General features: G+C 39.5%; 1 protein-coding gene across 1 annotated transcript in view; it reads right to left on the bottom strand.

Annotated features, from left to right (window-relative positions):
* Positions 1-4,828: 4,828 nt before the first annotated feature.
* The window catches only part of LOC144702942 (vacuolar protein sorting-associated protein 35B-like), a 35,075-nt gene continuing 23,023 nt past the window's right edge, over positions 4,829-16,880 (bottom strand). Inside the window, exons 15-22 of the mRNA XM_078574969.1 lie at positions 13,378-13,467; positions 12,632-12,721; positions 10,969-11,037; positions 10,794-10,874; positions 10,602-10,709; positions 9,872-9,975; positions 5,740-5,853; positions 4,829-5,516 (exon numbers count right to left, since the gene is read on the bottom strand). Of these exons, the coding sequence (XP_078431095.1) occupies positions 5,306-5,516; positions 5,740-5,853; positions 9,872-9,975; positions 10,602-10,709; positions 10,794-10,874; positions 10,969-11,037; positions 12,632-12,721; positions 13,378-13,467 (867 nt within the window). The 3' untranslated portion in view covers positions 4,829-5,305. The remainder of the gene's footprint in view (positions 5,517-5,739; positions 5,854-9,871; positions 9,976-10,601; positions 10,710-10,793; positions 10,875-10,968; positions 11,038-12,631; positions 12,722-13,377; positions 13,468-16,880) is intronic.

A 16,880-nucleotide genomic window follows, 5' to 3' on the forward strand; every position in this document is an offset into this window, starting at 1 on the left:
AATCATTGCAAAGAAGTACATCTTATCATAGGTCCTTATTGTACCCTAGGACCACATTGATTTTTTATTAGAGGTAAGTGTCTATTATTGTCTTTTAATCTTCTCCAAGCACTCAGGACGCCAAGGGACACTTGGTGGATTTTCAAAAAGTTATTCTTCTTCAATCAGTCTCATAAAAGGAGGAAGCAAATCAAAAAGAATTTTAACAAAGATTGGGGGCTCCTTTTAAAAAATTAACTATATGGATGTATAGAGGATAGAAAGGTAAAGTTGACCTTAGACTTTCAGCTCGATCAGCCTGATCAGCCTTTTGGATCATCAAATGTGAAGCCCTAACATTGGATTCTCAACCATTGATTTAGTCTAAAGATTTCTCTCTCCTTGACATCATTCCTTCCACCACATCGCATTTAGGGTTTTGCATCCTTAAACCCTCCAAAATTCTTTTAAATGATATGCACCAATTTTTACACCTCAGTATCAATCTATGGCTCATGCCATGCCATGTGTTCCTGCCCCATATGAGACAAAAAATAATAAAAAATGGTTAAATAGATTTGCAGACCAACTGAGGTTTCAGCACGCACCAGATACTCAAACTTTTAATCATGTGTCAATCATATTTAATCACGAGCTCACCACGTATACAAGTACGCCCATGTGTATACGGGTAGCATTATCTCATAACATAATGGTGGGTGCGGCAATTGTTTACTGTTCAACATGTGAAAAAAAAATCATTAGTTGTTTGGTTAGTAATGACTGGTTGTTGTGGCATCGCAATTTGCGATGCTACAAAGGAGCTTTTGCAATAATTACCAAATGTAATCATTACGTAAAGCAGTGATTGGTTGCCATTTCATGAATTAAATGGAAAAACATGGCATAATGATTATATTAAACCAAAATACATTATAAAAGTCAAAAAAATCTTATATCATCCAATAAATAAATAAAATACATTTTGGACAACGAAAAATAATATCCTTAAAACTTTAATGCTGGAAATTTGAGAAATTCATATTCTGACTCAATCTTAATCTAAAAATTGTTCTTATAATTTGAGGCTTGATAAACATATTTCTAATCATTTAAATGTAATTAAAATTTTAAATATGGTAATATTAAACCAGTATTTGGTGACATAGATTTTCTTGGAAAGTTGAAGTTGCATTTTGATGGATGTTAGATTATGTTGAAACTCTATGGGAATGGGTATATCTTTATTTAAATACCACAAGTGAGAAGTTATAAAAAGCTCACAAATAGGTCCATGTGTACTTTGAGTGCATCTGAAAATTAAGAATCATACGAAAACATGAAGCTCATCTAAAAAGAAAAACTTTGACTGAACAGTTCAATGTTAATTTTTCTATATGGAGGATTGCTTTAGTCAAATGGTTCTTTATGGACTATTTTTAGTGGGTGAGATAATAACACTATGTTGATATAAGCAGATATTGATGAAAATTTATGAGGCTAGAAAGTCAACCACATGTTCTGCATGTCATTCAACATTCATTGATACACTCTATTGATTATTATGCACGTATGATGATTATATCAAATTCTTTGAATAGATTAATGAGTAACTGAATTATGATGAGATCTTAATTCGGAGATCATTAATCTTAAAAAAATGTATTCTAGATGTTCCTATTCAAATAGTACTCTAGAAGGATATTAAACTACTGCATAGAATAGCATGATCTAGTCTCACTCATATGATGAGTATGACCAATCCCCTCGTTATTAGTTTGAAAACATTAATGCCAGATAGTTTTTGCCCTTTAGGACAATAATTAATTGAGTTTGATTCATATGAATACCTGAATGGTCTGAGATACCAAAGACATCTTGTAAATGGACAGTTGTACTTTGAGTATGACCTATGAACTCCTATTGAGTGTTCAAGTAGGTTTCGTCTGCCCTTGGTCTTAGAGAAGACAGCTCAAAAAAGATGATACAAGAAAGTCCTGTGCCAAGGCAGTAGAATATCAGAGAAGAATTTGTCTAATAATTTCCCAAACACATCAGTAATAACTAGAAATACTAATTGACAATACCCTAAGTCATCTTAAGATTATCAAGTAGACAAGGGATACAATACCAGATGATGGTAAAGCTACATGACAGAGTCAATACAGTCCTCATTATCTTCTAGAGCATGAAGTGTAGCGTGGCACCCATGTGCTTAAAACTCAACCTATCGAATTGGTTAAATCAACCTCTGATTAATTAATCTATATGGTGGTATAGATTATTAGTTATGCTGTCTGATAAAGGTTATTCGGCCACTAGAGTTGTTAACTAGACTGATACATGGGTCTAGAAGATCACACATATATGGTCTTTTAGATATCAAGGGATCTATTAAAAGTTTAGGGTTTAATGGAAAAAATCAAACCACAAACAATATTCACCCAGGTCATAGTTCTTCAAGTTCATTACCTTCTTCCCTCTAGTCCATTTGGAACACATCCTTTTGCGATGCAATTAGAAGAGATAATTGATGACAATGGATTTGTGATGGGAATCGTCATTGTGTCTAACGGTTAAGAATCTTAATATGTTTAGAGGCTGGATATAAGAACATCTGAACATGTCTCTCGTGAAGAATCAAGAAATGGTGGATCTGATAAATGCAAAGGTAATTTGTTTATCATTTTAAAGTGTTATTACGTTTACATATCGTCCAAGTCGGCAATAATATTCTCTTGAACTTAACAGGTGTTTCCTTTATTGAACTTATTGATTCATCTTGTTATGAGATAATGTAAATAAACGCCATAGAGAAAATATATATTTTTTGAAATTTTAGAGGCTGTGCATCCCTTGATCCAATATTATTACTAAAATAGGGAGTCTCATTCAAATCCTCAAGGGATACAAAAAAATTCATGACCTAATAAGAGGCATATATCCAAAGGCAATGCATGCCTCATATTAGTTATTTTCTTCTGCCCATGTATTCTAAAAAAATCTAATCACATTTCCCATTTGAAAAAAATAAAAAATGAAAAACTAACATTAAAAGCTCACTCTCAAGATCTGCATATTAAATTTTTTGTTCTTCAAATAGATAATATTATTTCTAGTCTACTTAAGCAAGAACCTGCTTTTTGACGAGATCATATGGCCTATAAATAGAGAATGATTATGTGACTCATGAGGGGAAATATAAACATATAACATTGTAAATGATAAATGATGAAAATATATTTGATTAAATAATAAATATAATTTAGTCTATTGGGACAAAAATATTAAATTTCAATTTGGTGTCATGTTATCAAAATATCATGTTCACATTTTCTAACTCTATATTTTTTCATAAGACCATACATTAATGATGATCTTCACGAATGGTATTATTTAAAACTGATAAAAGACATAAAATATGGTGTAACTAACCCATAAATAAAATTTATCATGTTTTCATGAAGTATGAATTACATATCATTACCAATGTGGGAAATAATTACTATTACTTGATTTTTGTTCCAACATTTTTATGTAGTTTGAACACTGAAATTAAACTACATTCTTTAATTATTGATCATGCTAATTATGTGAAATGTTGCTATCTAATCAGGTTATAAAATGCAATATTTTAATTTGGTCTCACTCAAACATTTAGTGGTACTCTTTTTTGCGTCCACTGACGAGGGCATCATTTAAAATGCATTATGTTTGATGTTGGCATGATATTTAAGGACATCATGTCTCATTCATCTTATTTTTAGAAGTACAGTATGCTTTTACCCAGGAATTCTGCTAATAGAATGAAGGGACGGGGAGATAACAGACAGCTTTGTCTAAGTATGTGGGAGGCTTGGGATAATGTAGTAGAATTCTCATCAAAGTTTAGGGTGCCATTATCTAGCTCTATTAATACATCCGCATCTAAGTTTAGGGTGCCATGTTTTAATTATAATTAATTCAATGAGACGAGCACATGCCAGTCGGTCCCACACATTTGCTACATTCTAATTCAATGATCCCTGCAAATCCAATGAGTTGGATTTCATGTCTTGGAACTCCATCTTGATTCATTTAGCTAATGATTTTATGAATTTATTATTTAATGCACTCTCCACATAACTGATAGTCTAGGAATTAAAATTTGGGATTTATCCTGCCATCACTGTAATCCTAATATGATGTAACTAAACAGTACTGTCAACATAGTTTAACTACAATATATTGCAAGCAAAGGTAAAACCACGTGCGGTGAGCAGATCGACTAAGAAGTTGATTCAGCTCAAAGAAAGGGAGAGAAGGAAGAAAAGTGATGATTAGTCAGATTGAAATACATCTAATATTAAGACTTGTCTATTTGAGGGAGGGATACTTGCATAAATGGAAGATATTCAATGTACTGTTTACATAATTGGTTCTCAAACAGTTAAAAAATATGAATTTATATTGTTATCGTTGGGCCCTGAACTAAACTATTCAGATGTTTCACCGTAGATGCTATATCTACAATACAGAACAAGCAAGGGTCGAACCTCAGGGAGCGAGAAGATCGAAAGGTCAAAGAAAGGAAGATGACGTCAGGAGATGATCATGGAAAGGCGACAAAAGGTCAATCTGAAATGCATACGATATTGAGGAGTAACCGTGGCGAGCGAGATAGATGCAGAGATAATCAAGGGAAGATATGAAGGATTAATTGAAAGATATGATTGCAGTGACTTTGGAAAATTAATGTTTAGCACATCTTTATGGGCCATGGAAACTTCTATCTTAAATATTAGTATCTAATCAAATATTTACTTTGCGTATTGAGTGATGTAAATAACACAAGTGCCAGAAGGTGATAGAACCTGTGAAAATAGGTCTATGTAGTTTTCCGAAATCGATTCGAGGACTATTTGAGTTCATTCTAAAATCAAGAATCATATGAAACATGAAGCTCATGTAGAAAGAACAGCTTCGACTGAAGAGACTGGATGAAGAAATTCAATGTCCTCCCCTATTTTACACACTTCAATCAAAGCGAGATAAAGAGAGAGGGATAGAGAGAGAAAGGGAGGATAGATACATGAAAGAGAGAAAGAACAGCAGAGAAGAGAGAGAGAGGAAAGATAAATAGAAGAGAGCGAAAGAGAAAAGTAACGACAGACGGCTGAGAATTTAGAAGAGAATAGAGATTAAGCAATGGACAAATAGAAAAGAGACAAGAGGGAACAAAAATAGTGAAAGAGAAGACGAGATAGAGAAAAAGACGGAAGACATTTAAAGAGAGATAAAGAGATAGCAGAGAAAACCGATAATACGAAATAGAGAAAGAGAGTTACTAGACTTTGATGGGCTCATACTTATCTCCAAGTGGGCCGCCTTTCTGCTTCTGGAACCGAATATATCTCAAAGTGCTGTTGAAGAAGGCTGTGGCCGACGGGTCAACTGCTGCCGACTCGCTCTGGGTCTCGGTCAAGATCAGCTCAATGAGGCCTTGAATGGCTGAACTCGTAATCTGAGAATTCCCCTTCTCGTAGAAATAAAGATACCTACAAATTGCCCGAAATGTCAGAATATAAGTTTCGGTTAGTCATTGAACTGAGTTTTTTAAGGAAAATTGTCAATGCTCGAGGAACTTGTTATTTTGGGGCATGATTTTGTGCACACTTCCTAGATTTATTAATCAGGGTTTAATGGGAGAAATAAATAAGTTTCCATAAATTGAATATACAGATCAAGAAATTGAATTAGAACTATTTGTGGAAAACATACTTGTTAAGGATCTCAATGAAGAGGGTGAGGGGCCCGCTCGTGCCACGAGAGGCATTTGACATTTGTTGGGCTGCGTTCGCTATTCTGAGGGAGCGTTTGAGGCAGAGGAGAACCCTGGAATTATCCCATCAAAATAATTTCAAAAATTGGAGGAAAATAAGAGTAAACACAATTTTTACATGTAATGTGGCAGAAGAGACCACAGATTATGGATCTGACGAAAAAAGCATCCCAAGAGCTGGACTAGATTTTTTTTTGAAGAAAATAGGGAAGATAATTGATGATCAGTGACAGATTTTATACGTAATGCGGCAGAATAGACCAAGGATCATGGAACAGAAGAAAAATGAATCTCAAAAACTAGATTAGTTTTTTTTTAAAAAGAAAATAGAGGAGATCACACAAAATCCGTGACCCTCCCGGCGACAAGCCACACCATTGGCCCCCGTCTCATCCCACACAAACCAGTTTTTCCTTCTATACCCGACGAATTCGCCAAAGATATTGATAGGATCCAATGGGTAATTTCATCATGTTAGCCCATAGGGGCGTTTTAGTCATTTGCTATTATGTATTTCCCTTTAAATAGGGATGACCTCCCTTTAGGAGGGCAGCCAAGAAGTTAGAAGAAGTGTTATTGTCTTCCCTCTCCAAGTCTAAGTCTGTCCTCCCTCTCTCCCTCTACAATCCCTGTCCTCGAGATCGTCTCTACCTCACCGCATCTTCAGGCGGCTCGACCTTGGCCTCCTCTCTGATCCTTCCCGTCTCACCCTCTCTACCCCGGGAATTTCTACCTCGTCTCGTCCTCTACCGTCCTTTGGAAACGAGCTCAGATCCAGGATCCTTCATGACCGGTCTCACCATGTGCAACAGTCTAGGCGATTCAGGCTTGAGAGGCCCCTCCGTTCTAGCTCCCACACATTCGGTCAGCCCAGCGGGATGTTTGCTGTCCAAGACGACAATCTCATTCTGTACACCTGTGACCTTTCCTGTCTGTCAGACACTTGAGAAGCGAGGGTTCTGTTGAGGTCCTCTTTGTTAAGGTGACAAAGGTAAATCAAGAATCTGTTGCCAAGAAACAGTTGAATTTGGAAACTACCATGAAACAGTCAGTTGCTATAACTGAATCACAATTATTAGCAGTAAAATGGTCTGATTATGAGACTATAAATAACCCTGTAATGGTCTTTTTTCAATGAGGCTTTTCTTACTAAAATGTGTCTCCCAGGGCGGCGACTCCGCCCGTCGTCCTGTCCATCCTCTTATCCCTGTCTACCTCTTTTGCTCTCTATTGTTTCAGACTAAATGGCTTGATGATTGAAGATCATGAGATGCCCCTTTGTCTTCTTCTCCGGTTTTTCTTCTTGATTGCATCTTGGCATCTCACGTTTCTTAACACTCTTCACGTTTCTTAACACTATTTGGGTCCCCAAGTCCAACCTGTCAATATAATATTGTCCGCAGACGTCCACTTTCCTCATTTAGTTTTTTCTCTCTTCTCTAAAACTTTATAATTCTTGTTATTGTATAGTTACCCTTATGATATCGGATCCATTGTATTGGGTCTGCAAGACCCAATGAGTGTAAACCCGGTATAAATACTGGGCTCTCTCTTTGAATCAGATTAACTCTTCGTTTTGGTTGAATCCGTTTCTCCCTCTCTCTCTCTCTCTTTTCTGCGGCTAGGGTTTGAACAGGTGGAGAAGAAGCCAAGGGGAGCAAGAATCTCCCCTACTGCTTTCCTCCAAGATCAGCTAGAAGCTGACAAATATAGTGTAGTCATTCTAAGGACATAATTAGGGCTGCTCACACCATATAGAACCAGGATCCTATCGGTAGGCCACAAGCTTCAAGGGTTCACTATATGATGACCAATAAGCGGGAAGACCCTGAAACCATCTTATTATTCTGTTCCCCGCCAATCAGTTGTGGCCTCCATGGACACCCCAAATTAAGAACAGATCTCTGGAGTCCAGTCTCTAAAGTTCTGGGGGCCTCCCAATGTCGAGAATTACCTCCATAGCCTGCTCTAGACCTCTTCCAAGTTCCAGGATCCGCCCACCATCTTGCAGACTAATTGCCTGCCTTCTGTAACAGTCTCCTCCAGAGGTGTACTTTTGTTAGGCCCTTGCACTTAAACCCTGGGAGTCTCCTTTCCTGTGACATGTCGGTCAGCTCTCGTGCACTAACTGTTGGAGCCCAACTCCTCTGCAACTCCAACACGTTGGTGGATATCTGCAGCCCCAAGTGTAGTACCCCTTGGTAAGGCAGCAGAAACACTTTGTGTTACCATCTTTTGACATTCCACTGATGGGGTCCCCTGGTCTGGCCTTAGTGATGTTTTCTTGCAGGACTCTACCGTCCACCAGCCTGCTGCATTTCAGTCTTTTGCTACCCTTCCTATGTCACGGGAAGATGAGTTGATGTTGTCTCTCTCCCAATTCCATGCGATTCTTTCTCCTCTTCGCCGCGCAACATCTACCCGATTGTTCCGCATGGTCCCATTAGAGAGGGCCAAACCCAACCCCTCTCATTATGATGACCACCAGATCTGCTTCATTTGCCTCTGCCTCGTCCCTGCCCCTGCCGTGTGGCTGCTCATTTGATTGATATTGCTTAGGCTTTGCTTGTACCATGGGGGATCCCACCTCATCCGGAAGTATGATTTCCTTGTCTTCTTGGGGAACTGGTGTCAATGTTGCCATTCGCCTCGTCGAGTTCTCTTTCTCTGCCCTGATTTATAGTGATTTGGGGTGCCCTTTGTCTGTCCCTCCCCTGTAATGGGTTGTGCCCGTTTGGAAATTCCCCGAGGATTCCATGATTATTGTTTGACCATAGATCGTGGACGTGGGCCAACTCCTAAGTATTCTCCTGTTCCATCCCCACTGCTCCATACTCCTTCCATGTCTCAAAGATTGCATGCAATCAATTCGGTGTGCTCCATCGGGAGGCCGAAAGATTTTGTCCCAGCCACATAAGTGCACCTCCTGCAGTGGCCGCTGAGAGTCCTACGCATTACCCTTGCCGTTTACACCTGCCCGAGTGCTTGTTCATAGTGGAACATGGTCACACCAACAGCTAGGGGTTTTTCTTCCTTCCCAAGTTTCCTTTAAATAGCAAAGCCCTCCCTTTCGAAAGGAAGACATAAAGTAATGCCATAAGGGCCATCTACGTCCAAGTCCCATCTCTTCCCCTATGATCCTCATCCTGCTGATCGTCTTTTCTTCACAGCGTCTTCAGGCGGCTAATCTCTGGTCAACTCCTACATCCTCTGTTCGGCCTCCTCCCTGGCCTATCCCATTCTCTCCATCCCAGGAACTCTCTCGCTGGTCTCCCCTCTTGATCCGTCCATCTCTATCCAATCAAGGTTTTAAGTCATCTGAATTACAACAAAGATGCCTGGGAAATAAACTAAGGCACCTTTAGACACATCAAATTTGAAATCGATACCAAGTTTTACAAGCAACCTTGGAAATATCCAAACATAAATAATTCAAACATTGGAAGAAAGAGGGATTAAGAAAAATATTTGAACTGTGGGAAGAAATATACCAAGTATGATGAAACTCAGGAGAAAAAAAAGAATTTCGAGGGGCGGATTAATCAGGTTTTTCTTAGAGAAGATTTCATGGCCAACCAGGAGAACATTAGGTGCTAAAAAAAAAACAAATAATAGCCATATTTTAGACCAAAAAGCATGTTGAAAGCATAGAGTTTTTTAATCATTGACATGACAAATATCCTAGCATCAAACATGGATATAAATCTACCTTTGAAAAGAGGAGAGACAAGGAAAAGAAGAAATCTGATTCCACTTGTTACTTGCCTGATTTTTTTTTTGAACTAACTTGTTAATTGCCTGATATGAATTTAATGGGAGAAGATAAAGCAAATTCTAGAGATTATCAAACCCAAAAATAAAAGATTGATAAAAACTAGAAAAAACAACTTCATTGGAAAAGAGAAACCCAAAATTTTTACAGCTTACAATGGCTACAAAACCAATTTTAATTTTAATTAATAATCACCCAAATTCAGAGAGACATAAGCAAATCTTATTAGGTCATAACCATAGACATGTTTCATTTGAAGGGCAAAAACAAACACCGAAAGATTTGAGAAATGACGTTACCTCTCCCCATCTTTCTCACCATCTTGATCATCCACTGAGAACAGATGTGAGCAAGCATAGACTGCTCTACTCTGGTCTGGCTTCTTCAAAAGCTTCGCAGAATACTGAAAACGGAAGTAGAGAGGAACTGTTACATTCTGAACTGGAAATAAGATTGTAATTTTAATTCTGATTAAAACTATGAAGAAATCTAGAAAGGCATTTTTTTCAAAATTTAGAACCGTATCGTTACTTTGATTCTGATTGAAATTTGGTCTCATTTTTTATTGAAACGATAGTAATGTGGTCTAAACTTTGAAGTACCGAAAGAATTGAAACAATTTTTTCTTCGTAGAAAAAATTCATTGTTATTTTGATTTAAATAAATAGTTTCCTGTATTTTAAGAAAATATAAACTGATGTAGCCTCACTTAAAGCACTAAAATTAGTGAAAAAATACAGTTTTTTCACACAAAATGGGAATCACGTCATTTTGATTTTGATTCAAAATCTGTTCTTAGGTTTTAATTGAAACTACATTGCGTTGGTCTCAGTGGATCAAGTTGACAATTAACATTCCTAGTAGACTTCATCTGAGCTTAAAAAATAAAAGAGAGCCACAAACTGAGAACATTTTGAGTTATCATTTTTACGAATTTCTTTTTGTTCAAAAAACACATTCATGCGAATTTCTTTTCCTTAAAAAAACATTTTTGCGAATTAAGAATGAAAGGAACAGACAATGGCTTACCCCTGTAGCCTTGTGAGTCAGTGTGTCTCTATTTTCAACTCCGAAAACACTCATTCTCTGGAGCGTTCCTATTATCAAGTGTATGGCCGTGATCTGAGCCTTGGAGTCCTAGAGCGAGAAAATGGGTCCGTCATAAGGTTAACAAAGAGAAAATGCAAATCATCTGGGATAAACTTGAGTTCCCCAACTTACAGAGATTTCCTCCTCATATATAACAAATGCCTGGGTAAAAAACTCATACGCAATGGGTTCAACATCACAGTCATTTGCAGCCTGAGAAGAAATTTCCATATAAATAACCAGAGAAGCTTAAAGAAAATAATTTTGAAAATGAATATTTCAGAGGAGTGAAGAGTTGGCTGCCTACCTCTGCACATTGCAAGTATAATCTTAAAGCTAGATCCGGGCAAGGAACTGCTGATAAGGCTTCTATAGTCTGAGACAGAATGATGTTTTATGAATTATTTGGAAATAGAAAAACATGAATCCACTCCAAATTAATGCTTTTTAATAATGAGAGAGTCTGTACGTCCTCACCCATGATATTGGAGGGAAATCTAGTTTTTACGAATCATTTTAAAAGAGAAGCAGTAATTTCCAGACCAGGAGAAATCCATAAAAGAAGAAATTTGCAGTTGCGCCATATCTTTATTTTATGTTCGAATTTATTTTTCTTATTTCCTGCCAGAAAAATCCAACAAACAAGGATGATCAAGGAGAGTATAAACGCCATATTAGGCACATAGAATCACCATTTATGTCCATTCTGGACCGACACCTGGTCCAATCAAGGAGTCCTGAAGTTGAAATATCCAAGACTTTTTGCTCTAGCAGGGAATCCAAACGCCACGGTCGATGAATGCTGTTCGGAGCTTGGGTCCCTATCAGAGTCACGGTTTGAGGAACTGATGGAGATGCAAGAGAACCTCTAGCATATCAGACCGTCTAATGTATATTGAGATGGCTGGGTATGGCAAGGGCCATCTTTCTCGGTGAAGGATGCATATTTGAAGATCCGAGGGGAAGCGGGGGGAGACTTGACAACCATCAATTCATGCTCCACGCTGATGATGAAAAAAGTTCCTCTAAAGGTGCGGTTCTTCGGCTGGTTATTGAGACTTCGAAGATTGGTCACGTGGGTCTTTCGGAGGAGGTTGATAGGATCCTAGGGGTAATTCCGTCATGTTAGCCCACATGGCGTTTTGTCATTTGCTATTCTGTATTTCCCTTTAAATAGGGATGCCCTCCCTTTAGGAGGGCAGCCAATAAGAAGTTGATTGAAGTATGGTGTTCTTGTCTCCCCTCCCCTCATCTAGGTCTGTCCTCCCTCTCTCCCTCTACGATCCCCGTCCTTGTGATCGTCTCTACCTCACCGCATCTCCAGGCGGCTCGTCCCCGGCCGATCCCTACCCCCTCTGTTCAGCCTCCTCTCCAATCCTTCCCGTTTCTCCTCTCTACCCCCGGAACTTCTACCTCTCCTCGTCCTCTACCGTCCTTCCCGATACGAGCCTAGATCAAGGTTTGTATCAGAGGTGGGATCCGACTGCTTCAATCGAGTGTCTCCTGTGTGCCCAGGGCAACAAAGACTGCTCCCACCTATTCTTCATGTGTCAGTTCGCCTAAGAAGTATGGGCAGCGCAACAGATACCAGGGGAGATTATTTCCTCCAACGAGGTACCAGAGCAGACTGGAATGGAGGAGGCTACTTGCGGTGCTATGGGCATTATGGCTGCACCGGAATGAGATGGTGTTCAAGGGGAGGCGGGCGTCAGTGGAGAGCATCATTCACAACATTGAGACACTTGTGTCTTTTTGGGTTGGAGGGAAATGATTGGTGGACCATTTCAGTCATATATGTGTTTTGAATGTACATATTTTCTATTGTTAATGGTAGCAGGTTGACTACCAATTAAGGGTGGTCTTCCTTATTTTCTTCCAAAAAAAAAAGAATCACCATTTAAAACTCAGTTCAAAATGCAACAGGAACATCCTCACTCGCTGTATTAGAATCAAAAGAAAATTTGTTTCACCTGGTTTAGAATCTGAAATATTTTCTTTGGTGCTGTAGGAACATCCTCACTCACTGTATCTCCATTCTGATTTTGGAGCCGTCGGACCAACTGTTCACCACAATCATCATTCAAACGATTAGAAAGGAATAATATCAATGCATAAAAAAAAATCTTGACTACAAAAATTAGAAAACTACTATGATGATATCATAGTTCAGAAAGAGAGTTCATTATTGTGAGCCTTGGCTTGAATAACTTGAAGATACCCCAATGAAACTCTTGCATTAAGACTAAAGTGAACGATTTGAAAAATGGAGATGTTGAAAAAAATGTGAGGAAGGCCATGGTGCATGGTGATAGATTCCCCCCCCCCCCACGTGGCGGTTCCCTCCGCCGTGCGAACCCGACCACACACACACACCCCACACGATGGGCCACTTGTGAATAGAAACATAATTAAGAAAAAGAAAGTTGGATGCACACAAAAGGATGAGAGACAAAAGATACTTGCATATGGTAACAAGATAATGTGAACAAATACATAGTTAGTCACGTTTGGAAGAGTTTACACTTGTGAGATTTACTCCAAGAGATGTAACTATGACTATTAAAAGACATACTCAGAGCATCAAATCCAGCATAAGACAACAGCTAGAAATTGCAAATACATTAAAGAAATACATCAAATAAGGGCTTAACCTTAGTAGCTTATTTTCATGTATCAGTATACTAATCCAACTCAAGATTAATATTAAAAACCAAACCTTCAGTGCTGAGAATATTAATGGGGGCACGGTGAATGGAAGTCGTTTGGACCCACCAAGAAGAATATGTTTCCTTACTGTACATATAATCTGAAAATTCAGAAAGAGTGAACATATAAGATGGGGGGGGGCTCTAGAAATATAGAGCATAGTAAAAAAATGAAGAGACGAAGAAAGTAGATATTAAATGGATAATCATCATTCTAGAAATTGAACTCTGCAACAGTTTACATGATGAATTTTGTAACTTTGGAAAATAAGAAACATCAAACAAATTAAGAAGATAAGGAAAAAAGATGATCAAACAGAAGAAGAAATAACTCAAACGAGCGGGGAAGCTGAAAGTTTTGATGATAATAAATGTGGCAAGACGAAAAAGAGAGGGATGGCTGACACCAAACATGCATAGCAGGACCTTTGAACCTTACTTCTATGCTTCCCCATCCTTGGCCGCCAACTTTGTCAGTTAAACCTCGAACAACATTCTTAAAAGAATTCACTGAATATTGTGAGGAAGTAGTTGGGATTGCCCGCTTATTCTGTGCTCCGTTGTGCCACAATTCAAGTGGATTCCAAGTACTGAACGAAGGGATTATTTGTGTTCTATTCAACTCTTATTGTGCTCTCAAGTTTACGGTCCTACAGGAGTATGGCACTAGCAAGTGAGGCCAGATGCTGACCATCTCCTCTAATTTCCTTTTGTCTTGTTATGGGAGGAGATAGGGTTTGCCAACAATGATGAGGCCTCTGCCAGTCTCCTTGTGTGCAGCCAGGATGACAAGGACGAAGTCACCATCATCCTAGCCCCCAAAAATGACGAGGATGATGGAGAGTGGACGTATGAAAGCGTAACAAGAGAGAAAGTGAAGAGAGGACGATGATAAGTCACCATCACCATCCATAAACAATTTGCGGACAAATGACAATGCAAATGATGAACTTGTCACCGTCCTCCTCCACAGTGATGGCAAACCCAAGGAAAAAATGTCATAAAAATAAAACAGTTAGTAATAAAAATTAAATACCGAGTGGAATTGAGAACGAAGAACTTCCAAATCAGATCAAGAGACGAAATGATTTTAACATTCTTTATGCTCACTCGCAATAAAAGAAATCTCATTGGTTTACTAACACTAGAGGTCCCTCTCTCTGTAAGTATAAACACATTCTTTGATGAATCCTGGATCAAGGCTATCGACAAAGCGATGGGAGAAGACAGTCTAAACCTAGCCAACAGGTGGAGAGGTGGTGACACAGACTCAAAAAAAACAACGGTACACCTTCTTACTGTTCTGTTCCCTCGTCTAATGGGATATGGAACAGGGCTAGACATCACAGGCACCAAAAAAGGCCGGCCATATACAAGGAAAATAACAAACCTGAAGAATCTGTGGGACTTCTTGTCTGTGGTATTCTCATCGACTCCTATCTTCTGAAATATGACGTCCAGTACTTCAAGTACATCTTCAGCTATCCCTCTGGTGACTCCTACTGCTCCATCCAGTCTTGACCTCAGCAGTTGGATTTCTCTGCTGCCTCGTATCCCACCAGAATTCCGTTTCAATGGCTTCAATCTCCTCCAGTGGTGCCAATATGGTCAAGTGGCCTTGAAAGGAAAGCTCATGAGACACCTGTTGGAAGAGGCACCATCATTGACTGCACCAGGATATGATCATTGGTTGGATGTAGAAGGCGTTATCCACCGTTGGCTACTTGATAGTATCAGTCCTTCTATTGCTCCAGTCTTCCTGCCTCTTGCATCTGCCAAAGATATATGGGAGACAGCCCAAGAGGCTGATTCAAAGAAAAACAATCTTGCTATTATCTATGACCTCGTTAGTCGATCAACTAACTTGGTTCAGGGACCTAGAAGTGTTCTTGAGTATAGCACTGAACTCGCTGCATTATGGGCCGAATTGGATCATTACATGCCACCTGATCCAAAGTCTGTTGACCGTATTTATGTACTCCAACTTCGAGTATTCAAATTCCTCATGGGTCTTAACCCCGAGCATGAGCCTCTTCGCAGTCAACTTATTCATCAGGAGAATGTACCTACTTATAAGGAGGCCCTTAACAGTATTCAGACAGAGGAGTCACGCCTCCGCATTCTTCACTCTGAACCTATTTCTGCTATGGCCACTTATCGTAAAGGTACTTCCCGATCAGCTGCAAGTCTTCAAGGGTCACCACCTTTATCTCCTTCTCTCGTTATGAAACCAGCATCCTCTTCTCAAGGATCCAAGGGTGACCCATCTCTCTTCTGCAATTACTGCAAGAAGCGGGGCCACAGTAAAGAGATGTGCTACAAATTACAACGCAAGACACACCAAAGCCATCTTGTTACGTCTCAATCCAGCCTATTTCTTCCAAGTGGCTCTTCTCCGGTGATGAGACCACCTGTTCCCTCCGTTTCAGCTCCACCACCACCAACCTTGTCTCCTATGGGTGATCTTCGGCAAGATGAAATTGCCCAACTCCGTCGTCTTATTCAGACAACCGTGGTTGGCTCCACGTCCTTGGCTAACAGTGGTATGCCTTCTCCTTTTCCATCATTGTCTTCATCATCATCATGGATTATTGATTTTGGAGCTACAGCTCACATGACACCGAATGCCTATACTCCTTCGCCCAGTAATCATAAGGTTCTCACCGTTGCCGGTGTGGGCTGTCTTCACTTGTCCTCTCTTCTTACTCTCGCTAATGTCCTCCATGTCCCACACCTCACTGTTCATCTTCTTTCTCTTCGTCATCTTGTTATGGATCTTGGGCAGGATCTCCTCTTCACTCCTAATAAATGTCTTTATTATGATAAGGTGATGAGGCAGATGATTTCACTTGCTGAGGACCATGGGGGTCTCTACCTCCTTCGTTGACCATCTTCCACTCCTGTTGCGGCCTCTGCTCTCTACTCAATGTCACATGACCAACTTTGGCTTCTTCATCGCCGCTTGGGACATCCGTCCTTCTCTACCCTTAAAAATCTTATTTCCTCGTCTTTTTCATAGACGTCCAGTGGAAAACTTTGTATGTGACTCTTGTCGTTTAGCTAAGCATATGCGTGCTACCTATTCCTCTGATTTATCTTCACGCCCCTTTGTTCCCTTCTCTCTCATCCATATGATATCTGGGGACCGGCTCCAGTCACCAGTCTCTCAGGTGCACGGTGGTTGGTTACTTTTATTGATGATTGTACTCATGTTACATGGGCCTTTCTCCTCAAGCATAAGTCAGACCTTCCTCAAGTCCTCATCTCTTTTCATGCCCTCATTCACACTCAATTTGGGACATCTTTTCAACGCTTCCGCTCAGACAATGCACGTGATTATCTCAACACCTCCATTTCTTCTTTTTTTGATTCCCACGGCATTGTTCATGAAACCTCTTGTGCCTACACACCCCAACAGAATGGTCTGGCTGAACGGAAATTCCGTCATATCTTTGATACTGCCCGAAGTCTTCTTCACGTGAACATGCCAAAACACTTCTGGGGTGAAGTTGCT

The sequence above is a fragment of the Wolffia australiana genome, chromosome 5, assembly GCF_029677425.1.
Source record: "Wolffia australiana isolate 7733 chromosome 5, ASM2967742v1".
NCBI classification, from domain to species: Eukaryota; Viridiplantae; Streptophyta; class Magnoliopsida; order Alismatales; family Araceae; genus Wolffia; species Wolffia australiana.